At 42.3% G+C, this 27,752-nt stretch overlaps 1 protein-coding gene across 2 annotated transcripts in view; it reads right to left on the reverse strand.

Annotated features, from left to right (window-relative positions):
- MAMDC2 (MAM domain containing 2) overlaps window positions 1-27,752 on the reverse strand; it is a 93,657-nt gene that overhangs the window by 49,210 nt on the left and 16,695 nt on the right. For both annotated transcript variants that reach the window (XM_074954078.1, XM_074954079.1), the window contains exons 3-4: window positions 3,704-3,975; window positions 708-792 (exon numbers count right to left, since the gene is read on the reverse strand). In XM_074954078.1, the coding sequence (XP_074810179.1) occupies window positions 708-792; window positions 3,704-3,975 (357 nt within the window). The remainder of the gene's footprint in view (window positions 1-707; window positions 793-3,703; window positions 3,976-27,752) is intronic.

Here is a 27,752-nt window from a genome sequence, read left to right on the forward strand (position 1 = left end):
AGCAGGGCTGGTAAAATGGAAAGGCCCCCTGTCTATTGAATGTCCACTGCAGAGACAAACAGATGTAATGATTATTTTTAAACTTCATGTTTAAAAAGTAGCCTGCCCAAAGAAGAGTAAAGTATGTGTGAATTATCAAGCATGTGATGCTTGTGATAAGTAAGTTATTCGGAGCACAATAAAACGTTACTTTGAAATGTTATCTTTTAGTGTGTAATGTATACACACAAGAATGGAAAAATGCGGATTCATCCACCACTAAATTTACCTAAAAATTTAAATATTTCCTGCTCATTGCAATTTTATTACTTTGGTAGGGATCTCTGGGAAATATCATGGGGAATTAAGGGATTTAAAATTCCTCCTTTACGTACAATCATCAACACAACTGTAACTATGGAGCTGCTCGGACATCTGCGTAATGAAGCACGAATGGACAGTTAGTCATAGGGTTGCAGCTGTTACGTCCAGTACTTGCAGCAGTCTAGTTTTGTGAGTCCTACAGTAGATCTTGAATGTGCAATAAATAGCGCAGAAATATATACATTTAAGTGAAGCTCTCTCTCTGTCATAGAGACCTATATGTGTACACACACACACAGAGTTTAAATAATGTGAACTTTTTACATGGACTATGCTAGACTATTCTCTAATAAAAAATATTTTTTGTTTTCATCTATGCACATGGGGAGAGGGATGGTACTTACCAATACAATATCCATTAGTTATTTTAATTTCAAAAACTGCTATACTGGCAGAATTATCTTGCCCCAGTACACCTTCCAGTACAATCTGGAAAATACAAACACAATAGTATAATTGGGTGCTAGTATTTCTGTTACTGTATATATCATCGAAACTTTAAAATTGTAATATTAGAGTAGCTAAATAAATGTAGCAGTCTTGTCCTGTGTTTAATCACTAGAGGTGCCCTTGCTGGGCAACAGAGAGGCCAAGGATGGAATAGGCAGGAGACTGTACTGCTCTCTTTCCTCTAAGTCAGCGCTAAAGTACATTGATGGGTAGTGAGAGGAAGCCTGCATTTTACCCACTGTGTTATACCAGTTTTGCAGATAACAGACTTCAGACCCCTCTGTTGTTGATATGGCACCTTCAGATGCACATTAATTTACTATAAAGAGATAAAACACCCACAGATCCTCTCTCTCAAAACTTCACCATTATGGCTACCCTTAAGTAGGATGGGCTGAGTAGGCCCAGGCAGCTGACTCCAGCTTCCCCTGCACTAATACTCCTGCATGGGAGGCAGCCAGTGGTGAGCTGGAGCCGGTTCAAACCGGTTTGCGCGAACCGATTGTTACATTCTGAAGCCGGTTTAGAACTGGTTGTTAAACAGGTGGGCAAACTCTGGCCCGCAGGCCACATCTGGCCCACGGGACCATCCTGTCTGGCCTGCCTGAGCTCTTGGCTGGGGAGGCTCCCCTGAGAATCTCTTTTTAATTTTTACTCACCCGGCGGTGCTCCGGGTCTTCAGCGGCAGGCCCTTCATTTGCTCCAGGTCTTTGGCAGCGGGTCCTTCAGTTCCATCGAAGACCCAGAGTGAGTGAAGGACCTGCCGCCAAAGACCTGGAGCGAGTGAAGGAACCGGTTCTTTAGCTTTTGGCAGTTCATCACTGGAGGCAGCTATGGCTGCAAGTGCTCCAGAAGCACATATCCAAAAGAGACATGTCTGAGCAGAATGGGAATAAGGCCATGACTCTGGCCCCTGGGCCCCAGCTAATGCTAGCAATGCAAACACTTAGGAGTTCTGCTGCTATATAGATGTATCATGTGCCTCCCATTCCTCCTGAAGGCTATTGGGAAAAATTCATCTCTTAGGTATCTCCAGTGACTTAAACAGCATTACATCACAGATGAATTTAACCTAACATGTTTTACACAAGCATGGAACCTGCTCCTGCTCCCACTAAAATCAACAGAACATTTCTCATTTACTTTCCTGGGGACAGGCTCAGATATAGAATTACCCCAGCTGCAGTACCACAGCTGGGGCAGAGCACATCCCTTCCACCTCAGCTCAGGCTCTTATGCATGTGTGTATGCACAGTTTGGGGACATTAAGGGGGAATGACCATCCTTATCATTCCATCACCAGGTATTCTTTATTGTTCCCATGAGCCCTGTGACAAAGACAAGAACAAAAGCATGGGCCTAGTGTAGCTATTGCCACCATTCAAGACAATGGCTTTTTTTCACGGGTACTTGCTGAAGTTTTCTAAGTGTGTACGTCAACATAAATGGAACCTGGGGATGGAACTACTGCAGTCACTCAGTGAGGTGGTGATGTCACAGGGACATGGAGAAAAAGGCTTCTAGAGGGTTCAGTGAGAGTTAGAGACAGCTAGTGAGGTAGTACAAGAGCTAGCAATGAGCTGGGAGCTTTGAGACCAGACTGTGAAGTGAAGAAAGCTATTGCCAGATACTCTATGGAAAAGAGCTTGGGTATCAATACTGCCCTGTAAGCCTCGAACCCTCTTCTCCTTTGAGGGCAGGGGAGCAGAAGCAAGAACAAGTGAGCGTGGGAATAACAAAAGATAAGCAGCTCTCTAAAGAAGAGTGGTGACTGGGAAGTAATTACTGATCTGGGGGCATAGCTGATTAATCCAAGTGGGGGTAACAGTTGATTAACTTGGGGAGGTTATTAACCTATTTTGTTGGTGGGGGGCAGCATTAATTTGGATTTTAGGGACTGAACATATATGGAGGTCAGCATTAACTACTTGATTTTAGGGACAGAATTAATAGATTGCTATCCCGAATCAAACTCCAAATCAATCAGTTTTAAAATGCCTAGATGCCCTGGAACCAGCAGCTAACAGGTTACAGGAAGGATTAATTCTTTCATCCCTGGCAGTTACATAAACTGAGTATCATGCACTCTATAGGAGTTTTCTGAAAGACCTTAAAAAGTGAGGTTCTATTTGCACCAAAAAACCACCTTTAGTGAAGTAGAGATCTGTTTACGTACATGCAGTTCTATGCCTACTCTTTCAGTCCAGTTACCATGCATGCTCAGATTGGACCTCTCTGGCAGCCCCAGCTTGATCCCAGGCTTATTTGGAGAATTGTCCCTGACAACATTTCGGCAACTATGTATTAATGTGAAATCCTTTGTGCACCTAACTTCCACTGACTTCAATGGGAGTTTTGCATACATTAAGCCTGCATGTTCAGGTCCTTGAACACGTAAAAGAGGAAAGTGCGTGAAAACCAGAGAGAGTCTGGGTTCCAGTGAAAAAGCTTTCATTTTCCACTGAGTTCTCTTTCTGTGTTCTCACTACTCAAAGATTCACCCACTGAAAACAACAATGAAAGCCAAGAAGAATGTCAATGTTGTTTGCAGTGTTGTTGTAGCTGTGTTGGTCCCAGGACATTAGAAAGACAAGGTAAGTGAGGGAATATTAATCTTTTAGTGGACCGACTTCTGTTCATGAAAGAGACAAATTTATGAGCTACACAGAACTCTTCTTCAGATCTATGACAGTTTGTTGAATACGGATTACTTTTTCCAGACCTGAAGAAGAGCTCCGCACTACAAATAAAGCTTGTCTCTTCCACCAACAGAAGTTGGTCTGTTAAAAAGATATTATCTCACCCACCTCATCTCTCCTGTTCAACAAGAGCCAGTACATTCCAGCATGTACACAGTAAATCCACTACTATCTTCTACAATTGTACTTACTTTGTACTTTTTTGTGGTGTTTCTTAAATCAAGACTGGCTATGAGCCAGCTATCTGAAGGCTCCTTGGCTGACCACAGTAAATGATCAAAGCTTTCTCCTTGTAACCTCAGATACAGGTTTAGCCTGGCAGGATCAAATGACGTCTCTGAAGCTGTTGCAATCTGATATATAAGCCTGATGCAGCTCCACTCTTCAGAATGTAGTTCAGGACTGGTAAGTACTGCTTTCTCATCATGAGTTCCCCAGGAAGTATCCACAGAAATGTAATGGCCTAGGAACACAAACATACACAAAAATAGGACAATAAATGTCAGACACTTTACTTGTGCATCACTAGATAAAAGTATTCATTTTAGGGAGGAAATGTTGTGTAGAGGTTAGAACAGGACATTGAGCCAGGACTCCTACATTTTGTTTCCTGCTCCTCCACTGACATACTGTGCAAGACATTTAATCTCTCTGACCAATTTACTCATCTGTAGACAAGATATAATCTACCTTACAGGTACCGAGAATCTTAATTAAAGTTTGTAAAATGCTCCGAGATCCTCAGATGAAAGACACTATAAGTGCGAAGAATTAATTTTTTTAACAAATTTCAGTTATTTTACTCAAGTATCCTTTAAAACTATACTTTTATGGAGTGATTGTTTATATAGATAATAAATGGATATCCTACAGGAACATTCCATTATTTTCTAGACAGAAACATCTCTAGCTTCATTTTATAATTCAACTTTTTTAAAAATAAAAATATATTTTAACTGACACTTAGTAAAGTCTAAGCACTTCTCATAGTTTTGCAGTAGAACTTGAAATAAGCTGTTGGCAGTTCTTTTTAAGGTTACTACTGAAAATATACACTAATATGTACAAATGCCCTGATTCATCAAAGCACTAAAGCACATGCTTAACTTTAAACACATGAGTAGTCCCCAAAGAGGCAATGGAACTAGACTTATACTTAAAACTAACTACATGCTTAAGTGTTGTTGTTGTTTGTTTGGAATATTATCTGGCCAAAACGAGTAGATAGCACAAGACCCCACAAAACTACCCTGGGGCCAGTCTGATGCCGTCTTCTATATTTGCATATCACCTAGACCTCCTGTAAAATGATCTTAGGCAATCTACTGGGAACACATAAGGGACAAATCATAGAATATCAGGGTTGGAAAGGACCTCATCTCGTCCAACCCCCTGCTCAAAGCAGGACCAATCCCCAATTTTCACCCCAGATCCCTACATAGCCCCCTCAAGGATTGAGCTCACAACCCTGGGTTTAGCAGGCCAATGCTCAAACCACTGAGCTATCCCTCTCCCCCAAATGTTATTCCCATTGCCCACTCCAAATGGTTAGGCTGGGAGCCAGGACTCTCTGGGGGCAGGGCTGGGAAAAATTCTGTCAGAGTGAGTGGATCTTCAGAGCTGCAGTAGTATCACATGCCCCGTCACTCCCTTCTGTCTGGTTTTTTGCTCAGTGGCTCCATATGGCTACAAATTCAGGGCCCCATTCAGCAAGGTATGTAAGGGAGTGCTTAACTTCAAGCACGAGTAGTGTTGAAGTTAAGCACATGTCTAAGTACTTTGCTAAACTGGGACCTGAGTGAGCACAGCCCAATTCCCAAGATCGCGACTGCAATGACAGTGGAAAAGTTAATCCATCTCACATTCAGAAGGCTTTGGCCCTTTGTATAGCAAATAACCCAGAAACATAGAGCTCGATTCACTGTCCCTCCACATTCTTTGTTCCACTCCTGTAGCCCAAAGGGAAGGAAACGTGGTGGTCCTGTGACCCCAGCAGGTGTAGAGCTGACATACACAGCTCCCAACTTACCCATTCCTAAACCCCTGGCACAGGCTACACATTGGGGCAGAGGTTGGGGAGTAAGTATGGCTGAAATATGGTGTGCTCCAGCTATCCTCTGCCAGCAAATAATCCACTGATCGCTGTTGCCACTGGTGCACATTACGGCATCCCCCAGGCAGCTCTCTGACACCCTCTGCAGCTCTGAGTGGCAACTCTGGACAAGAGAAATTCTGGCCCATAATGTATATGCTTGCACTGTAAGCTCTTTGAGAGTTGCTTACAAATATTGGCTGTTAGCCTGCCTTCAAATAGCTCCTCAGTACTGCCATTTATTTTGGTCAAATATGTGACTGCTGCTCACATATCCAAAGCACAACCTATTAAAAATCTTTGTTGTATTTTTAGGAATGGATTTTCAAATCTTGCCATGATCTCTCCTTTCAAGATAGACATCTACAGTACACTCTTTTAGTCCCTAGGCCTTGGAATACGTGCATTATGGTATGTTAATCATGGGTGACTTGCTAATGCAGCAATATGTAAAAGAAAAACAAATCAAGGGCCAAAAATTTAAAAATAGGTACCAAATGTGCTTGCCATACATGAGAGTGTGCAGCTGAACAGGTAACTGCGTATATAAAAGATGCAGTTGCATGTGCAAGTCAAGTAACGCACAGTATGTTTGTGGGGGTTTGTTTTTCTCTCTTCGTATCAAGATCTAGAACGGTATTATGAAATGTTTATCTAAATGGTCTTTAAAAAAGACAGGAATTCTATAACAATTAATATACCCTCTGAAAAATATTATCTTCTTATCTCCAACAGGTTTGTCCTTACTCTAATCCATTCTATGACAGATATTCTCGCTTATACACAAGCAAGTGATTAAATATACTCCTGCTTGTGAAATGTGAATGGTTTTAATCACGGTTTTTCTTTAGTATACAGTTTTCCCAGTCATTCAAATTGCAGGAAGAAACTGGTACAGAAATGTATTTACAGATTTTTACCTAGTTTGAATGATCAGCTTGCATGTATTTAAAAACCTGTTTTTACATGCACAAAAAGAGAGAAAACTTTAGGTCCGATTCTGATCTCACACTCAGTGGAGTGACTCCTGATTTACAGTGGTAGTTGACATCAGTAGGCTCCACTTTCAGAAAATGCATGCAATTTTTCTAAAAGTTCTAAACAGAATGATGCAGAAACATTATTAGGGGGGTTGGTTTGTATCGAGTTAACCAGCAATATCCAGCTCAGGCAAGGAATTTGATTTTCAAGATGGTCCTACTTTTGCCCCGTTTTAACACATGGATACAAAGAAACATATAATTCAGAGTCCAGACATTGCAATTGCTGTTTAGATTTCAGTCCTATTTTAGTCTAGAATTTATGAGAAACCCCAAAGGAAACACAACCTCCTTATGGCTGCAAAACCATAATACTCACCATTTTGTGTTTTTCAAAAATAGATTAGTATAAAGACAGGGAAAAATACATTCAGATAGAGACCTCAAATTACCAGCTACAGGGCTCAACTGCCTTTTTAACTTGAAAACTTAATTATAAGTAGACTAGGGTCTACTTCTCTCTCATAAATGGTAATTCGTTTTAAAATGTCCTCTAGTGACTTCCGTCTAGATGTTTATGCGACATAATTTGATGCTGCTCCTTAAATACATGATACACTTGTTCTCATTTGCTCGAGACTCCCCGGGAAAGTGAACAGCATATTTGATCGCAAAGCTGGAAAGCCTGTCTCTTGAGTCGTCTCTTTCAGATTAATTTGGCCAGTTCATTGTTATATGCTAAAGCCCTTTTGCAACAGAGGTGAGGAGACTAAGAGAAGCTCGGTTCTATAAGATGCTGAGCACTCTGACTTCAGTCCAGCAAAGCACTTCAGCACATACTTATTTTAAGCATTTTAAACATTGCAGGATCAAGCTCAGATGGAGACAAAATTCTAAACCTCTTACAAATGAATAGCGGCACTGACTAATATGCTGCTATTGCAGCACAAGGACACTGTCCAGCAGAAAGGACTACAAGGACTTGGTCCAGAGCAATGGTGGGAGAGAAGTTAAGGGGTGTTTTAGAGAGGTGTGCATATGCAGAGTTGTCCTTCCTCCAGCCAGAAAAGAAGAAAAAGGTTGCCTCCAGAAGTTCTCTGTTTGGGGAAACCTTTGGAAGCGGCTGAACTTGGTAGATCTGTTGTTAAAGGCTTTTTGCGGAGATAACTTTTAAGGCAGAGTTCTCATTGAGCCTAATTTTAATTTTCTAGCATTTCATATATACAAATATTCCTCAAAATCCCATTCCCTTCCACAGTACAGAACATTTCATTTACTAGTGATCACAGAGAGTTGTCCGCATGGACCAGACTGTAACAACCATATGCCCTAAGTAGCTGCTTCATCCCAGGCACAGACCAGAGAACAATGACCCAGTCACAATTCCTCCCCTGCTCGCCCCTTGATCTAGGTGGGCAGTATGGTACTTCAACCATTTTTTGGAGCAGTTTACTCCCAACTGTGCCACCCAGCCAGCTACTGTGGCTAGAAAGTTGGTGGGAGGTACCAGAGCCAGGGTCCTCCAACTCTCCATCCTCTCCCCACCCACTTGCTTGCAGGAGGGAATATGAGGCAAATAATTCCCCTTTTTCACTTGTGGCTGGAAGACAGTCTAAGCAGGGTCAAACAGGGGAGTAAGTTCGTCTTACCCTCTGTACGTCCAAGCAAGGGCAGTGACAATCTAGACCTGAGGCTGAAGGAATAAATCCTGCAAACCCAACGGATGTCAGTGGGACTGCTCACGTCAGTAAAGTTTGAGAGATGAGGCCTTTAAACTCCCATGGGTGAGTATGTCTCTGACTTTGCTTCTCTAGTAATCAGTTTCTTAAAGACCATCAGTTTAAATTGATTAGGCTATAACCTTGCCATTTCCCCCCCCCCCCCCAAACACTGCACTTCTAGATCACAATGATTTTATCTTTACTTAGCAAATTTCAGTGCTATTATAGTAAAATCTAAAGGGCATCAATATATCACTAAGCACTGATTATATCACCAGTTTTTTGCAGCATTTGTTCCTCAAAATGAGTAAGAAAATTATGATGATTGCACATTCTATGAGTAACATGGAAGACAGGAAGCCAGATATTGTGGCTAACAAACTAAACTACAAGCCATTTAAAAAAAAGATTACAAATGCTTTGTAATCACTAAAAATTACCAATTCTGCAGATGTAACAGGGTGTAAACATTTGGAAGTGTAACCACAAATATGTTCCACCCTTCACAGGGGTTTATGTCTGGTACAGCTGTTCATTCAGCCTAGCAACAGTACAGTTTTAGGGGGGAGGGGAAAAGGGAAAACATGTTTATAAATGCAAGTTCCTGAGGAAACATTATTTAAAAATGTGAACTGGAGAAATCTGAGTGAAAATTTTATTAAGCATTAATTTATGTCTCCAAATCCATAGATTTGCAAGAAATGCCTTGAAGTACAAGTCATGTGACTGTTTCCTCTGTACCCACCATACAAAAAATTAGAAGAGGGATCATCAAGGTTTCTAGGATCTCCTTTGGCACAGCAATATCCAGTTTTATTTTTTAACATACCATTCTATTGCCAAGAATAAAACAACAAAGTAGACACCATTTTTGTAGATGTCCACACCGTATTACATAATGTGTTAAGCTTTGCTCTTCCTGCAACAATGGTTAGCTAACAAACGCTATTTCCCAAAGCCATGCAGACATCATTTTGCACAATTAAGTTTGCACTGTGAAGGCAGTGTTTTGATCTGGTTTAGGTTCAGGTTCGATTTAACAGCACTGAAATCTTACTGGCTGTTCTCATGAGATTTTGGCTGAAAATAGCAGAACTTTCAGGAGAATAAATTTGAGATGTTCAGCTTCAGGATTCCCTATTTGGTCCAAACTTTTTTGCAAGGAAAAAAAAAACTGTGTTTAATTTGCCGAAGTTCTCTGCCTGCCTCAAATATTTTCAGTTTTTCCACCAGAAAACTGAACACCTGAAAACCAAATACTTTTGGCTGAAAATTGAAAGTGTTTTGGTTTTCAACTTTCCAACAAAAAGTAGAAATTTTCTGCAGAACAAAAACAAAGCAAAAAAAAAAAAACCCAACACCCAACACCTTATTTTCCAAGCAGCTTTAGTTATTTTAAGACCCTTTACTTATAGTTTTACATTTTATAAAATGGAAGGACTCAGCACATTAGCACAAAAGTAGAGCCCAATAGTTAAACAAAAGGACTATCCTGGAAGAAGAAAAAATATCTGTGTGCACATTGCATTAATATTGATCTTCTCTGAGGAGAACGAATTACTTCGTAGCATACAAATCCAGTTAAAAAAAAGGGGGAGGGTGGAGAGAGAATCATCCAGTAGATTCAAAGGCAAACCATCTATTCATTATTTTCATATGGGCACAGACTTTCATGCCAAGGTTAGAGAATCAAATTTAAATTGTAACTATAGCAATCTCAGCATGCCCATTCAAGGTTTGGCACAGCTATGCACTGCCCTTTATATACAGAAGCATGCCTTTTGGCAAACTCTAGCCCTAACTTAATGAAGGTGAAGCCTACGTTCCAAATAGTCCACAAATTATAGCGTTACTGTTCCTACAGCAATGCAATCTGACTGCATTGCGCATATGTAGTATTTTCTATTCTTGTTAAATTGTGGCTGAGTATATTTCTGTTTAGGTTGTTCCATTTATACCATAAAATGTACATGATGTGCACAGTGGTCAAATCAACATTGTGGCAGGAACCTTAATTTTCACTCGTACTGACTTAATCTCTTAAACGGTTTATCCTTAAAAGTGACTATGGAAAGAACTTTTTAGGGTTCCATGTTCGTTGTCTTTCAGAGACTGAAACATTTTGGGTGAAGCGCCTACTGCCCCATTCCGACTGCAGTGTACGTGAGTTCCTGCCCACAATGGCGAGTCACTGTCCTGGGTGCAGTGGTGCAGGCAGAAATGGTTTAAAGGCCTTCCTCTGAAGATCTGCCCCTACTACTACTAGCAAGCAATATATTTACTGCTTTTTGTGTGTGGGCACAAGGTACTTTTGAAACATTGCTACTACCAGCGGTGGTAATGCCTTCTTGCCTTGATCTATCAGCCCAACTGTAACAATCTGGCAAGTTCAGTATATGCTGCTGTTTTCAGATTTAAAACATCTGCTCCACTACAATGATCTCATTGGGGATACTTAATTGTAGACTTTTTGGCAACAATTGTGACCTTTCTTTGCTCTCCCTCTAGATGTCCCAAGATTCTTACATCATGTACAGATTATACCAGATTCTCTGTTTGTTCCAAATGCAAGCATATGGGTTTGTTTTCTTTTATAACAGCCTCATATACCTTTATTCTCTTAAGTTTTCCTTTGTTTTTGTTTTTTTTTCCTTCAACTGCTCCATCAGCTTCAGGGGCCTGGTGTTAAAAGCATTCAGAAGTCCTTTTAAGTTGCTCATACGTGTATTTTGTTTGTCAAATCGGTTAGCTACTGCAGTAAAAGCCTCCAGATATGTTGAATTTTCCCATTTATTGTTTCCAATAGCTCTTTCAAGAAGCCATCCCTGTGATTTTTGTTAGTACATTTGAGCAGGATGGGGGTCAGATTCCGAGACCCCTCTGTGATAGCGGTTTTTGAATTGGAAGGGAAATCATTTAATAAAGTATTTCCTTTATTCTTTGGCATCTTAGAAAAGTTTCCATGATCTTATATGCTTTAAAAATATTTAAAAATAAAAAAGCAGCTAAAAAGGAAACATCCATGCATTCATTTGTTCACAGTGCAGTTCTCTTGGGTTCTGAATTCCACCTCTTCTTTGAATTGTGTTTTTGACAACAATCAACATTCTGGAGAAGGAGACCTGGGCGTTCTTACTAGACAATTGTTTGTTCTGCCATATACCAGTACAGAATAGCCCTAACACCTCCGGGAGAAATGTTAATTTTTTCTCTTTAATCTATTGTACTTCTGTTGATTGTTTCCCTCTTTTATTTACACAGATGCACAACATGACAGAGTGGGATATATCTGTATGAAATTATGAACTCCATCTTGTATTATGTGTTGAACACATCTAAACTTGCCCAAGGTACTCCTACTCAACTGCATTCCAGACAGCGTCGCTGCCTAGGAACGGTACATAATACCTCACTGAAGGACTATCTCCAAGAAGCCATCAAAGCTGCAATCTGGGGCCATTAAATTTGATAGTCTGTCAGCTGTTGCCCCCCCCCCACCCGAACAATGAGCTCCTGTGTAGAAAAAACATGTAGGGTGCAGGTGGGGGGAGCATGATTGTGGGATCTGTGATTTCTCAGTTGGAGCACCTGGATCAGAGACAAGGCCCCCCTACTTAAGGGCAGGGGCGAGATCAGATACAAAGGATGGTATACCTCAGGATTTTGTTGTTTTCCAAAAATCTAACTTGAGTGCTTTGAGAGTAAAGGGACTATGGTTAAGAAATTCCTTTGCTAAGCTTGGGTTCCTTGTTTTCTTGCCACATTGTCCCCGAAAGGGTTAAACTAGAACTAGAGTACATAGGCTAGGTGGAATTTTGAGGGCACATGTGTAAGCAACTGGGGGAGGGGGACTCATGAAGTCTTAGGCACTGATTTCCAATGTTTAGGGCAGACAGGTGGAGCCATTCCACTTCATAAAAAAGAGTAGCAGCAAGAGGTCTGAGCTTAGGAATGTGTCCTAGACTCCCAGAGCTAGGAACAATGACAAGACCCTACCCAGACCCAGGTGGCTTGGAAACATATGGGACCCAGTGATTAGTGGGCAGCAGATTAGTGACTGTACAGTGGGGTCCTAGCCCAGATTATAAAATGTGCTGTTTGTCTCTTTGATTCCCCCCCACCCCATCACCACTCATAGTACTCTTCATTTTAGCTAGGAAGGGTTTAAAAAAAAAAAAAAAAGACACTAAAAATTAGGCTTTGTTACAACACATATATGCTCTACCTGCATCTTCCAAGTCACATGCGTAGTTAGGACCTGTTGTGTCGTGTGAGGCTGTCACTGTCGTATGTAACTGCTTCTGATGTACCAGAGACAGCGTTAATACAATTATGTAATTCTTCCCTTCAAGTTCAACTATGTAAGGAATGATAGTTACCTATAAAAGCTTACTTGCTTTGCATGAATAAAATTGTCCTTATATCTACACATAAACAACTCACTTCAGCCCCAGTTCAGCAAAGTGCTTAAAGCAGGTAGCTAACATTAAGCAAGTGAGTTGTCCCATTGACTTCAATGGAACTACTCATGTACTTAGAGTTAAGAATGCTGAAAGGCAGCTAGGCTGCATATAAACACTGAAACCCAAAACTGATTTTAGGAGGAAAAGACTTTTTACTCTGACCCAGTTAAAGTGTAATCTTACCCAGAATGCGTGTCAAAAATATGCTGTTCAAAATTGACCTTCTGTGTATCAAAATAAAAAGGGGGAGTTATAAGCATCTGTCTATAAAACAGGAACCAACCCTTCTTGTGCATGTCTGAGTGAATGTATGATTCATGTATTCTCATGATTTCAGTTCCAAAAAATTTTACTAGCTTTGTTTCTTTTTTTTAATTGTTTTTTGAGCTAGGACTTTTTAGGATGGTGGAGATAATGCCTGTGGATTGACCCATGACCTCAAATGTCTCAAAATACCTATGGATCTGCTGACTGATTGGGTATATTTTTGGATCCATGGATATCCAACCCTGAAGTTACAGGAATGGGGAAGTTCTTCATTTGCAGAAGGTTGACCTAATCAAACCACATCTGGTGATGTCAGTGACTTCAGAAGGAGTGCCCCATTCTGATTCACCAAGAAGTTCCTGAGAGGGGTTCCAAGAGCAATGAATCAGCCAAGCCACCATCTTCAAAAACTGAATAAAAAGAAACAGCCTGATTGCTGTGACTACTGGCTAACCTGTTTCTGGCACTGGTTGCTAGCCTTTGGCCGTGCAATGCCACCAGGCCTGACAAAGAGGCCTGTGCTTGCTCCATTGTCCCAGCCAGTCAAGGGTAGGAGTCCAGTATCATTTAAATATAATGGATCCAGCTCCTTACCTGTTCCCTCCAAGAAGAAGATATTCTTTAAAACAGCTCACACTCATGCTTTAGCTCAGTGGTAGATTAGACCCAGGGGAAACTGAGCAGCAGGGTTTTGGTCCTGATCCCACTCCTGTCAGTGATTTACAGTTCTTTCTAAAGGAGAGGAGTAAAGACTGCTGGCTGAGTATGGTTAAGCAGAAAATGATAAAACTAGCAAACCTAGAGCCAGAGCTGGCCTCTGGAGCCTGGGAAACCTATGGTTGCAGGGCCCCTTGATTTCAGGATATCAAGGCTTATCCTACCTCTTCTTTCTTTCAAGTTAACTCCACTCCGTTTTGGTATGGAGATGGCTTGCAAAATATAAAAATGGAATTCAATAGCTAGGATGGAAAGTTTGTCACTATGATTTTTTTATTCCAGAAACTCACATGATCCCCCAGACAGTTTTCCAAAATTGGCTTTAGGACCCATTCAAATAAGCCCTTAGATTTTTCGGGAACTCCAGCAACATTTGCAGCTGTGGGATTACTAGGGGTCACCTGGAAACCAGGAGGATCCTTAGCATTCCACCAGAGTGTAGAACCATCTATGAAGAGGCTCTGTGCCCCAGTGCCTTCCCCACATCCGCAATAGCGGCTGTCCCTGGTATACCCCATGAAGGGGGATCCCAACTGCCAAGGAGGGCTCTATGGAACAGGTAATACAGATCTTGAGAAGACAAAGTTGCCCAGGATTTATATTCATGGGGCTCTATCAATTAATTCTGAGGTCCTTACTTGGGCAAATTCGCATGGAAGAGCAGGGGGAAGAAAAAGAAACAGATATTAATGCAATCTTACAAAGCAGGAGGAATGTGAATTCTGTCCATTACACATGAATCTAATCATGGATGGCCATAACATTGTTAAACCTTTGTTTTCTTCTTCTTAACACAGCCAGGCTGATCCTCCTTTAGCGACCAAACAAATTTAGTGAATTAACTTACTAATATGCTAGCCCTTAAATGTAAACAAAAATTTAACCGATGCTGAAGATGCTTTTATAGTTTCACATGCATGTCAAGATTATACCTTAAGAAACAGCTTTGCTGTATATGCCAAACTTTGTGTGGTCTTTCAATAAAAACACTGCATTAAGTTCTATTCTGAAATCACTCCTTAGGGCAAGAGTTACCTTTGTCTATGAAACCATTGCAATAATGTGTGCTTCAAGAGTTATTCAGGATAAGGCCAATAGTTAGATTATATCACTTTCAGAATCAAAGTATTTGTTTACAGCACAGGTACTAAACTAAGTCCTCACATATCCTATGTATTCTTGCAACTTCCACAAGCACAGTGGACTCAGTACTGAAAAACTTTGGCCTATAATGTGCAGATTGGTTTAATTAACCTTATGATGGAAAATGGAATATACCAGAATGTTGACTTGCAGGTTTATGATCTTCTGCACTTGACAACTCTGGCTGGAATCCTGGCATGTCTGACTGGATCACTGACAATGACTCATTCCTTTCTTTCTGGTGTCAAGAAACAGATTTTCAGTTCTCTAACGATGCTGTCAACTCATCTTGATAGGCAAAGAAAACCTGCCTGCAGCTTCCCATTGGCCTGATGTGTCAGAAATTTCTAGTGTATTAACAGCATTCTTTTTCAAAGAAACTTGCTGTATTGTTTGCCTGGGGTGATATGGAGATCATCTGAACACACACACGCACACACATGGGTGGAATGAGCTGAATACCAAACATCCATGTGTGTTCAGATTATCTCCATAATCTACAGTTAAAATGCAATTTACACACACACACACACCTGCACGTAGCCTACCCCTCAACCTGTAAATTATGGTGCAGAGCTGTAATGCAGCTCCTCCACAATCTCTATTCCAGCCTACAGACTGGAAGAGCAAGCAGCCCATCTGTGCCCTGATGCAGGGGATTCCTGCCACTAGATCCATGTAAGCACAGATCTCATTGCCCTTTCCCCCCCCAATTTGTGTGCAATGCCCCCTTCCTACAGTGGCCTATTTGGGGATGGAGCAGAAACCACAGCATCCAGTGGCCATTTCACCCGTCACAGAGCTCAAGCAGCATGAATGGTTCTGTACAGGCCCACCATAAATGGTTATCAACTGAGAATAGAGCAACAATCTGGCAGCTAGCTGTTTAACTGGAAAAAGAGAAAGGGGTGCAAAGCCAACCAGAGGAGCCCGAGAGCATTAGAATGGAATGTCAGACTGGACACAGAGTATTCTGTTTTTTGTCAGTTTGCATTCTAGCCCTAACACTGATTCAGTGTTCTTGCCCTTTTACATTGTTGTTTCCCACTTCCCCCTCCTCCTGAGCTCAAAGCCATGAGTAAATCAGATCATGGGCTAGTTGCCTGCCAAATTTCATCTTTGAAAAAAATCAAAGCAAGTTTTCATGACTGTTGGAAGCCCCAAAAACACATGTTTTCAGTGTGTAATATGGACATAACCTTAACTACTGAAGCACATAATCATCAACCATTATAATCTAAAGGGGGGAAAAGGCAGTGACCTATACACCAGTCTTAAAAGCCTCCAGAGCATAACATTACCAAGATGCTGACTCAAGCTGACAATATGTACTACAGTATTCCAGACCTAGTGCCTTTCACCACCATAGCTAAACTCATATTCTCACTGAATTGTCCTCCTTATAATACAGATTTTTTAAAAAAATAAGCCTTTTTTGTGAAGGAAGGAATAAGAGACACTATCAAATACTTAAAGGCCACAACTTGGTTGATTAGTTATTTATGTAGTGCCAATAGCACGCTAGGCTTTCAGAGAGAAATCGATAGCATATAGATCAGAGATGCAACACAAAGCAAGTGATTAAACTGGGATACTTAGCATATCTTGTCAGATTTTTTTAAAAATCACTTCTTTGAAAAAAAGAGGACTAGAGTTCATAGGCCTCTTACAAACTTAAAAAAAAAAAAAAAAAAGAGGCCCAGTCCTCTTACATTCTGGCAGCCCTAAGGGGGATGGAATTGGCACCAGATCCCAAAACAGCATAAAGCTGGTGGAATGTTTCTATGCTGGCTGCACTTGCAATCTCCAGCATAGGCAAGATGTGCTCTAGCTATTTTCAGCCACAAGGACACCCATGTATGCCATCACAGAACAAGTTGAGAATAAGTTGACCCCTGGCAGAACAAGCAGAAAAGTGACTGTGGCAAACTTGCTGTCACTCTACATCCCAGTGCTGTATATGGCATTGCAACAGATGTGCCTCAGTTTCCCCTCATGCCTTTTCTGGCCTATATCAGCTGTTGGTATGACCTGGCCCTCCAGCCAAGCCAAGTAACATGGGTCCAAAGATCTTCAGGATCTCAAATTCTTTCACTTAAGTCTAACAGAAAATAGCAAAACAACTGAATCTTCAATACAGCTGGGCTCAGCTAGTAGCCTTCTTTGCAGGCTAGTCCTGCTTCAAACCATCCCAGCACTGATCCATATTCCTGTCTTCGACTCCTAATGCCCGATGGAGGGCAGGACAAGTGGAACCCATCCTTCCCTCAGCCTAAGGGAGGAAAACTCCCAACTACCTCTCACCTGGGTCTTGTCCCTAACCCTTCCTCTAGCAACAATTTGATCCTTCCTTTATGAAGGCCCAGCCCCTCCCTAACTGGGTTTGATCACCAGTTACGCCTAATGCCCCTCCAGCCCAGTCAGTTAATTGGTCTCTCAGGCCACTTTAATCCTTTCATCCCGTGGGGGGGGGGGGGTATATACGCCATCACAGTGACTTTAGGTCTACATCATGTGGGTCAGGCTACAGGTTTGTTTAATTGTGGCACAGACTTTCGGGCTTGGGCTGGAACCCTCACTCTGCGACCCTCCCTCATCCTGGGGTCCCAGAGCCCAGGCTCTAGCCCGAGTTCAAATGTCTACACAGTGATTAAACAGTCCCACAGCCCAAGCCCAAGGCAGCTGACACGGGCTAGCTATGAGTGTGTAAGTGTAGACCTACCCACAGAAACTTTTGTCCTCCCCTTATCTATGTGCCAAGCACAGCTCAATAAGAAGAGAGAAACCAACCCTAAATGTCTTTATCAGTTTTACCTTCTATTTGATAAATGTAGTTTCACCCATATGAGCACGTGTTTGTATTTACTCCTTTGTGTCCTAATATTACCCAAATATCAGCAATATGCTGGGGACAATGTATATTAAATCCTACATTACAGCCAGTCGTGGGAGGATAAGGGTATAAAAACAAATTAATGGCTTTTTTGCTTAATTTTTTTGTGATGGAATACTGCATGAAAACTCTCTCATATGAGACAAAGGTTGTGTCTAGCTCTTTGACAGTTCCATAGTAAACAGTTCTCCAGACATACCCCCACCTGTGACAAGCTGAAAATATGACATTGGCTATGTGCTTATCTTGCTGTTTTACTGACAAGACATCTACTGGAATCTGTATGCATTGTAGTGCGTGTCTTCTGGTGTTCAGCTTTGTGTTACTTGGTAGGGAGGAAGTGTTTTTGTTCGGAGTGGTGTCTGACTATATCAGATGTTAGTCAGGGAGATGATTTCTATTCTAGTTGCTATGTTGGCGTCACGGGCTGGATATAACTACATTGCCTAGAAACTACTGTGTTTATAACAATATGTACAACCGTGAGAATACCATTTCAGACAACTTTGGAGAAATACAGCAGAACTGATATACAGGGTGAGAGACACGTCCGCCGACTGCCCCCTTTACATTTGGTAAAAAGGCCAAAGTTGCATAAATGGAACTTAAAAGCCCCACTTCTGGCCAGGTAAGAATTTCTCCAGTGCAGGAATTGAAGCAGACAGCCACAGTCCCTACGGATTAATCTCTAATTGTTTAGGTTATGCTCACTACTGGGATTTCTGACTGCATTCCCCATTATTCACACACCTGCTCCTACACTGTGTAAAAGCTTGCTTCTGTTGATGTAACATGCTGACATACACTAACTACCCTTTCTGCACTGCAGAAATGTGATCTCTCACATTAGAGCTGATTAGTTCCATAATTTGTCTGTTGGGCCTCCAGGAGTCATAAATGAGCATGCTTTTACATCAGTAAAGTAACCACTACTTTTTCTTCTATGGCATATCTGCTCTCACTGAAAGCTGTACTTATCTTTACACTGAAATTTTGTGTGAATTTGATGGGGCAATAGGGTATAAATTATGCTTCCTTATTTAGAAGCTGTCAAGGTTCCCTCCCCACTCTGAACTCTAGGGTACAGATGTGGGGACCTGCATGAAAGACCTCCTAAGTTTATTTCTACCAGCTTAGGTTAAAAACTTCCCCAAGGTATAAATCCTTCCTTGTTCTTGGATGGGTACTGCTGCCACCACCAAGTGAATTAGACAAAGATTCAGGAAAAGGACCATTTGGAGTTCCTGTTTCCCTAAAATATCCCCCCAAACCCCTTTACCCCCTTTGCTGGGGAGGCTTGAGAATAATCTACCAACTGAACAGGTAAACCAGGTGAGGCCAGACCAGACCCTGGTTTTTAGGACACTAAAAACCAATCAGACTCTTTAAAAAAACAGAACTTTATGATAAAGAAAAAAAAAAGTAGAAGAAACACCTCTGTAAAATCAGGATGGAAGGTAATTTTACAGGGTAATAAGATTCAAAACACAGAGGATTCCCCTCTAGGCAAAAAACTTTAAAGTTACAAAAAACAGGGATAAACTTCCCTCTCAGCACAGGGAAGATTCACAAGCTAAAACAAAAGATACTCTAATGCATTTCCTTGCTATTACTTACTATTTCTGTAAGTTAGATGTATCATTCAGTAGGAGCTAGATTACTTGCTTGATCTCTCTCCTTGTGTCCGAGAGAACACACACAAAGAGACAAAGCAAAAAACCTTTCCCCCACAGATTTGAAAGTATCTTCTCCCCTTGTTGGTCCTTTTGGTCAGGTGCCAACCTGGTTATCTGAGCTTCTTAACCCTTTACAGGTAAAGTGTGCGTGGGGGGGGGGGGGGGATTTTATGCTACCCTTAGCTGTATGCTTATGACTGAAGCAATCTTTGGAGTATGCCTCTTGCCGCGCGTCCCCCCACCCAACACACACACACACACACACACACACACACACACACACTCCCCTGCTTCTTTTTAAACCCCACACACTCTAGAGAAGACAAGATGGCTAATGCCCACACAGTACTTTCCCAATTAAATTATAACTAACTTGAAATGCATCACATTGTGCATGCAAGAGTTTTGACAGCATCAATTCAAATATTGTCATTTTTCCTGCCGAAACCAAACTGTAGGAGTATCTTATCAACCTGCCTTGAAAGTTTTTCCAGAAAGATCAGAATTTTACTTTTAGGATCGCCCTTTTATAATTACTTCAATAGCACTGGGAGTTAGAATACAATGACTTTATACCAAGGGTGGCCTTTTAATAAAGATTCACCATGAAGGAGAAATATACTTTCTACTCCAGGATATTTAAAAGCTTTTCTTTTAGTTTGTATTTGGTCATCTTATGTGTTAATACAAGCTCTGCCAGCTAATTACTAAGGCTATATCTACACTATAGCCGATGTTAGTAAAACTTTGGTCACTGATATGCCACCCTGCTCCCCATCCCCCAAGCAACATACCTTATACCAAGATACGTGTTCAGGTGCACAGTGCTATGTCAGGTTTCAGAGTAGCAGCCATGTTAGTCTGTATTCGCAAAAAGAAAAGGAGTACTTGTGGCACCTTAGAGACTAACCAATTTGAGCATGAGCTTTCGTGAGCTACAGCTCACTTCATCGGATGCACTGAGCTGTAGCTCACGAAAGCTTATGCTCAAATAAATGTGTTAGTCTCTAAGGTGCCACAAGTACTCCTTTTCTTAGTGCTGTGTCAGTGGGAGAGCTTCTCCTGTCAACATAGCATCTGCTGCTCTCAGAGGTGGGAGTTTTTATACCAGCCAGCCAGAGAGCTCTCTCCCATTGGCATCGATCTTCACCAGACGCGCTCAGGTGGACAGCAGCATCGGTACAGCTGTGTTGCCGCAGGGCTGTACGAATAGACATACCCTTATTGGCAATGGAACATGGAAGCCCAGGTGACAGACACCACAGACAATAATCCTAATAATGAAACTTGTAAAACAGAAAACAATTTCCACTGGAACCAAGCAGCATCCACCATTCTTGCTATACAATTATTTTTTTTTTGGGGGGGGGGGTAAAATAAACATAGCTGAATAATTATATATCATATAAAAAAGTCTAATGTTACAATAATATTAAGAACCTGATGATGAAAAATCTCCATTGTGAAATTCAAGTTTAAGACTAATAATTGATTTAAAAACCAGGTGAAAATAATATTAGATGGTGACTACATGTAATTGTATAATAAGCCTTTTTATTGGGGAGGAAATGGGGAGTCTTAGTCAATTGTTCTAACACCCAGCAGTCACAGCCCACTGAGCTGAGATACAAATGATTGACTGGCTTTTCTTAAACTATTCGGATGTGTCAAAGAAATAAAAAAATTCCATGTTTATACAGCATTTCAGAACACCGTAATTTTAGTCCGGAAGCAATAGAGTTTGCATTTATAAATCAAGGAATAAATCTATCGTAGGTACCAGTAGAAATGTATTTGCAATGGCTGTAGGCAACATCAGAATCAATTAGTTTTTACATACGGGTAATCACCTTGTCTTGATTAGGATCAAGTGGGCAGTGCTAAATTCTTCACTGTTTAAATCAACAATTTGTGGGTCCAATAGAAACAACTTATTTTATCCCGCTTCTCTATGCTTACTGGAGTGGCCACATAAAGAGCAGGAGGCTGCATCTACTGTCTCCCACTGCCTCCAGCCATCTTTCCGCTATCAGACTGAATTCTCGGCTGCAGATGAGCTGTGGCTGGGGAAGCTGGGATGAGATGGAAGTTAGGTTTCTTCACCCTTATGCGGCTCCCCCCAGTCCTTCAACCAACTGAAAGTTTCACTGGTTGACTATTTGCTGGCATTATTTTGAGAGGCTCAAATGAGGAGTCAGGATCTATGTGAATGAACAGAGGTTTGATGTTGCATTCTGTTTTGTATTCGACCGCGACTGCTCTTCTGGACATCTCTCTGACAGCAGGTCAGCTGTGGATGAGCTAACTAAAGCCTTGTAGGTTTGAGACTCTCTCTACTGCTCTGGACTTCTGACTGAGCACTCCAATAGGGCTGTGTCTACGGTGAGAATTGTGGGCGAGCCTCCCACCATTGGTCTAGCACCAGGGCAACTCCAGGAGTGCTAGCAATGGTGCAAGCACCCATGGAGAGTCCACAGACACATTTATCACCATGCCATTCAACACGGCTCTGGGCAGGTGTGGACTCCATGACTGGAAAAATGCCTGTTGCCTTCCTCCACTGCTGTTTATACCATTGCTAGCACAAGTGAAACTGCACTGGTGCTAGAGCAATGGTGGAAAAATTGCCTAGGAGTCTATGTACAACATGGCTTAGGAAACTTTCACCTGCAAGCAGCAGTGGGTACTGCATTACTATGGGCACTCTGCAGACTGCCACTTTCCCTTTCAGGAAGACAAGTATCAGGGGGTAGCCGTGTTAGTCTGTATTCACAAAAACAACAAGGAGTCTGGTGGCACCTTAAAGACTACTCCTTCTTGCCTTTCAAGAAGAGTTTTTCATGGTTCGGTGACGGGCTGTTTTGTGCCCACACTGCAGCCTGTGGTGGCAGAGCCCCCAAGTTAGAAGGGGCCCCACAAGGGAGATATAGTTATTAGAGCTGTCTGAAGGACAATTCCCTTTCGTGGCAACTTTCAAAGTTTCAAGTTTTGGTTTTGCTCTTCACTGGAATGAAAAACAAAACCTTTGGAATGTTTTACCAAAACAGAATTGCGTCAAGACATCTGGTTTTGGATGGAAAAGCTTATGTTTTCAGTTTGAGTCTCTCTCATGTCAGAAGTGACCAGAGAGCCCTGGTCCTCAGAAATCTTTCAGACGAAAAATTAATCAAATCTGATACATCTCAGCTTCAAGGAAACAGCATATTTCCATGAAATTTCATTTCATGAGAAACATCCTGACCAGCTCTAATAATTATATATAGGATTCTCACTCCTCCTCCAGGCCATGAAAGGAATGGTCAAGAAAACCACGCTACACATTTCCTTGGGTTGACTGGAGAGATTCCACCCCAGAGCCAATCAGTCAGGACTTTTTGCGGCCACTCAAAAATGGCATTTAAGATGTGATAGAGCGACTAACTGGGGGACTACTTCATCAGCCCCTCCCCACTACCTTCCCCTTTCTCCTCGTCAGGTAAGAGGAAAGATCCTGAGCCAGGAAGTGGCTGGGCTCTGTTGGGAAGCAGCAGCTGCATGGCTAACCAGGAACTGTAGAGAAGCTAGATGCAGAGGAATCCCCAGGATATGTATGCATGGCTGCACGTAGAAAAGGCTATGACTGCTGGATTTTATAGCCAGGTGCAAGTCTGCATCGGACTTATAGGAGAGCAACAGCAACTGGGCAGGGACCCAGTGCAGAGGGGCCCCAAAGCAAAACATTAACTGAGCCTCGCTTGGAATCATGCAAACCATCTATTTGCTTGACTGGAGAGGGCATCCCATACTCTAAAGAGCTCAGACTCAGTTGGACTATGCCAAGGACCTAAACAAGAACCACTATTGCTCACTTAGAACTCTGTTTAAGCCTCTGTACCTAGGGTACTTGCAACAGTTCCCTTTTCTGCCAGTCCTAGTAAAATACGCTTGCCCTTATCCATGTGTCTGAGTGGTTATCGGGACCAACCAGGGCTAGCACCTACATGGCCTAGCTGCTGAAGCACCGCCAGCACTTGTCTCCAAGTTGGAGAACACCTAGCATGCTACTGCCACCCTAGGGATCTGTTAAGCCAGTGGTTCTCAAAACTTGTTTTTTTTCGCGGACCACTTGAAAATTGCTGAGGGTCTCGGCGGACGACTTAATGATCTTTCCAAACGTTGTTTGTACCGTTAGCTAACTATCGTAAAGCACTTTGGATAAAAGCGTCATATTAAAAAAAAATGTTATTTGTATAACCAGAAGAAAAGTTAATTAAAGCACACAACTTGTATTTTAGTATCACTTGTCTACCTTTCTAATGTGATGGATATGACCTCTCTCTCCCGCCACTGCAGCCCCCCCGAGCTGGGGCTGGGCAGGACTGAGGTCTCTCCCTCTTTCCCCCCACGACAGCAGCCACAGAGCTGAGGCTGGGAAGGAGGGCCGTCTCTCCCTGGGAGTTGCAACTCTGCAGCTGGGGAAAGTCGCCTCTTTCTCTGGCCGCCACAGCCTTGCACATCCCAAATTCACCCCCCCCCCACCTCCCCTCTTCTCACCCCACTGCCCCCTCCGACCTGCCCCCTATTCCTTCCAAGGCCACCACCCCACCTTACATGTGCGTCTTCTCCAGGGTCCAGGCACCTAATTAGTGGAGCCAGACCTTCATTCTCTCCGGTGCAGCCACTCAGGCGTGCACCTTAGAGGGAACTATCCACAGATCACCTGAATGGAGCTCGTGGACCACAGTTTGAGAACCTCTGTTAGACCACAAACACCCATAGCTTCCAGTCAGATACTTGATATTTAGATTGGGGGTCAAGGCCCTCTGCCCTCTTACCTTACCTGCTTCTCCCACCACTGGTAGCTCCTCTAGGGCCTTCTTGCTGAAGCAGCCTGGGTGCTACCCAATACCCCAGGCCCGAATTTGTTCTAGGAACCCTAGAACTGCTGCCTGAGGCCCAGGTGCTCCCCATTCCCCTCAACTGGGAGCTGCTCTTGGGCCTTTCTCCAGACACTGCTCACTGTGTCTGCCTCTCCACTGCGCTCCCCTCTATTGCCCTAATCTGCCTGTGCACCATTCTCCCTCATAAAGGGGGGGGGGTCTCCATTTTTCATCCCAACAGGGATTTCCACACACACACACACACACACACACACACACACACACACACCCCAATTTCCCCAACACCACCACCCCCCAGTTTTGTGAACTAGTTACATGCAGTGTTGCCAATTTAGTGATTGTTTGGACATTTGAATTGAAATTGAAACATTAATACACACTTTAAAAGCATATAAAGTGTCTGATACACATATTTTATCTGAAAAAGTACAATAGATTTGAAAAGTATGAACATAAAAGCTGTATAAGGAAGCCAGTCTGTTTTTATGAAAATGTCAGTGCATTCAGTGATGTTGGCCAACCTAATAATGTCAAAATGATGATTTGTAAGTAAAGTCTAAATGAGCTCTCCCTGACAGCTAGTGATGAGCTGCTGACTGGGGGGGGCGGGGGGGGGGGAGAGAAATGCTTCAGGACCAGATTGTATTTACATTCACACCTAATCTACCTAGGTATCCAGCAAACAAAGCTGTGTTGCCCAAGTGATAGATTTTGGCTGGGGTTGGGTTACAAATCACTTGAATGTGGGGGGGTGGGGGGCGGAATGTTGTTATTCTTATTGTATGAGTAAAGGGCAGTAGAACTATACTTAGCCTGTACTGATTGAGGGCATGAAGAGAGGGTGGGGACAGGTGTTTTGCTTGATGACCTGCCCCTCTCCACCGTTTAAAGACACAGCTGATTAGGCTCCATAGACAGTCTTTTGTTTTGTTAAGTGACCACTACAGCTGAAATCACTGATAATCAGGCCTAAGTGCTTAGACCTGCTGTGGGACAGTGTTTCTGTGGAAGAGATGGCCCTGCCTGCACTAGCAGCAAGGTTCCCCCCACTGAGAGCTCAGCTGAAATCTCCGAGAGCTGGTGGAACCTCAAGAGATCAACTCGCAGAGGTAACAGTGGTAGGTGGCAGCAGAAGGGGACGGCGCAGGGCCATTGGCAACAGAGCAATGGAGTGAACGGCACAATGACTGACAGTGGCCAGAGTGAACAGTGAGCAACTGGAGGGAACCTGGGAGGTGAACTCACGTGAAAGCACGTCTGAACTCCGAGTCTCCACTCACCAAGGACAACATCCGTGAGTGTTAATGAAGCTGTTAAGAATGCTGAAGGCACAACACAGTTCATGAGAACGAACGTGGCTGTGGCATCATACTTTCTATTTAAGCAAGAGATAACATTGGCCTCCAGTTCGCAGTATGTGGTAAGTGCATTGTCACTTGTTCATCCTGAAGTTGAACACTGGTTCCGAACAAGACCAGCAAATGCTCACTATCTTTCTGCAAGAAACTCAACTGTCTGGCTAGAAGCATATGGTGCAACGGTGAAAGACTCAACAGTTGGAAAAAAAATGAAGAACTCTCTCATCACATTCAAAACATTTGCATACATGGCTGATGAATGCATCGATGCAGATGGGCATCAAGTCACTATGTACATTATCTTGATGTTAGTGGTAGGCCAGTAGATGCATTTCTAGATGTTCAAGTTATAGAAGACACATCGGCTGCATCTGTGACAACCCACATCTTCGAGTTAAATGCTTGTCAACTGGACCCCAAACAGATGGCTGCTTGTGCATTTGATGGAGCTGCAAACTTCTCTGGAAGACATGGTGGAGTACAAGCTTTGCTCAGAGAAAAGTGTAACCCTAATCTCTCCTATACACACTGCAGAGGCCATCTACTCCAACTGGCACAAGTACAAGCTGCAGACTCTTCAAAAGACATTTAAAAAGCTATAAATTTAATGTCTTCATTATATTTTTTCCAGCAAGAGTCCAAAAAGACTGAATATCTTGGAAAATATAGAAGGTACACGGGGACTGAAGTTCATATTAGTCCAACCTGGGAAAACCCTCTGGCTTTCTCATAAGCAATCCTTGGCTGTGGTCTTAAAATTACTCCAGCCATTATTACTGACTTTGGAAAGTATCTACGAAGATGGGATGCATCTAAGTAGCGAGGCTGGTGGATTACTTTTGCTACTTTGTTCAGAGAAGGCTATTGCCATTCTCTCCCTTGTAAGTCTACTGTTGAAACCATTTGGGTCATTAAACAAGGCCATCCAGGCATCTGCTACAACAGTAGTAAGTCTTTGTCTAGCAATAGAAGCTACATTTGGATCAGAGAGCTATCCATTGAAAAAGTACTGGAAGAAGAAAAGACTTCAGTCCAGAAGTTGTCTAATGAAGGCATTTATATTGAATCCTTAAGTGAAGAGGACAAGAAGTGTTTGTTGTCAAGACAACTGGAAAAAGTACACAGACTTGATTCTTAAAAAAAAAGTCTACAAACAGCAACTTCCAGATTCTACTCAACCTCTAGGTAGCTTTTACAGATCCCTGTCCTGTAAAACACTGACAGTTGAGTGGAGTGAAGCACTACCAGCAATGGGGCTTCCATGTGCTCAGGACAGAATAGAGAATTTGAACACAGAGTGGAATATCATACAACAAATGACTGAAGATTTGACTTCAACTTCTTTTTTATCATCACTAGTGGCTCAACCCAACCTTCATGCTATGTTTCCTGCGAAGAAAGAAGTTGGGAGTAGCAAGAGATGAATTCCTGTCACAACAGCTACAGTTGAGTGTTCTTTTTCATCACTGAATAGAATTGTGTGTTCTGAAAAGTCACCTTTTGCCTGATCATGTGAATAAACTAATGAGCATATCAATTGAAGGAATGGAAGTACCAGACACAGGAGAAGCCACCAAAGATGAACACACTGCATTCAAGAAGTTCATTAAGAGAGTTGTGCAAAATTATAACAAGAAACCAAGAAGGATGTAGATTGTGTGCTCCACAGAAGGCTCGAGTATCTAACTTTAATTTGTGTGATGATTTTAAAACATGAGAAATCTAATGGTCATGAAACATTTCAGTTTTTACTATGGTGCCATACAGTCCATTTTCACCCTCATCGGCCCTGACCCTCCCCCCCTCCGTAAATTCAACCTCCCCCCCACCCCCATTTCAATTCCTGGGGAGAAAACACTCCAACAAAATGAGTCCACTTGGAGGTGTCTGAACTAGCCATGGTACAAGGAATTCCACATCAGACCTTCACTCTTCTGCTTAGAGAGCATGACCTTGCCATTTTCAACCCTCCCCACCCCCCACGCATGAAGTGAGTGCCCACCCTCCCCAGGTCTTTTCAAAACTCTCAAATCTTACAAAACTAAAGAGT

This window comes from Natator depressus, chromosome 5 (assembly GCF_965152275.1).
Source record: "Natator depressus isolate rNatDep1 chromosome 5, rNatDep2.hap1, whole genome shotgun sequence".
NCBI lineage: Eukaryota > Metazoa > Chordata > Testudines > Cheloniidae > Natator > Natator depressus.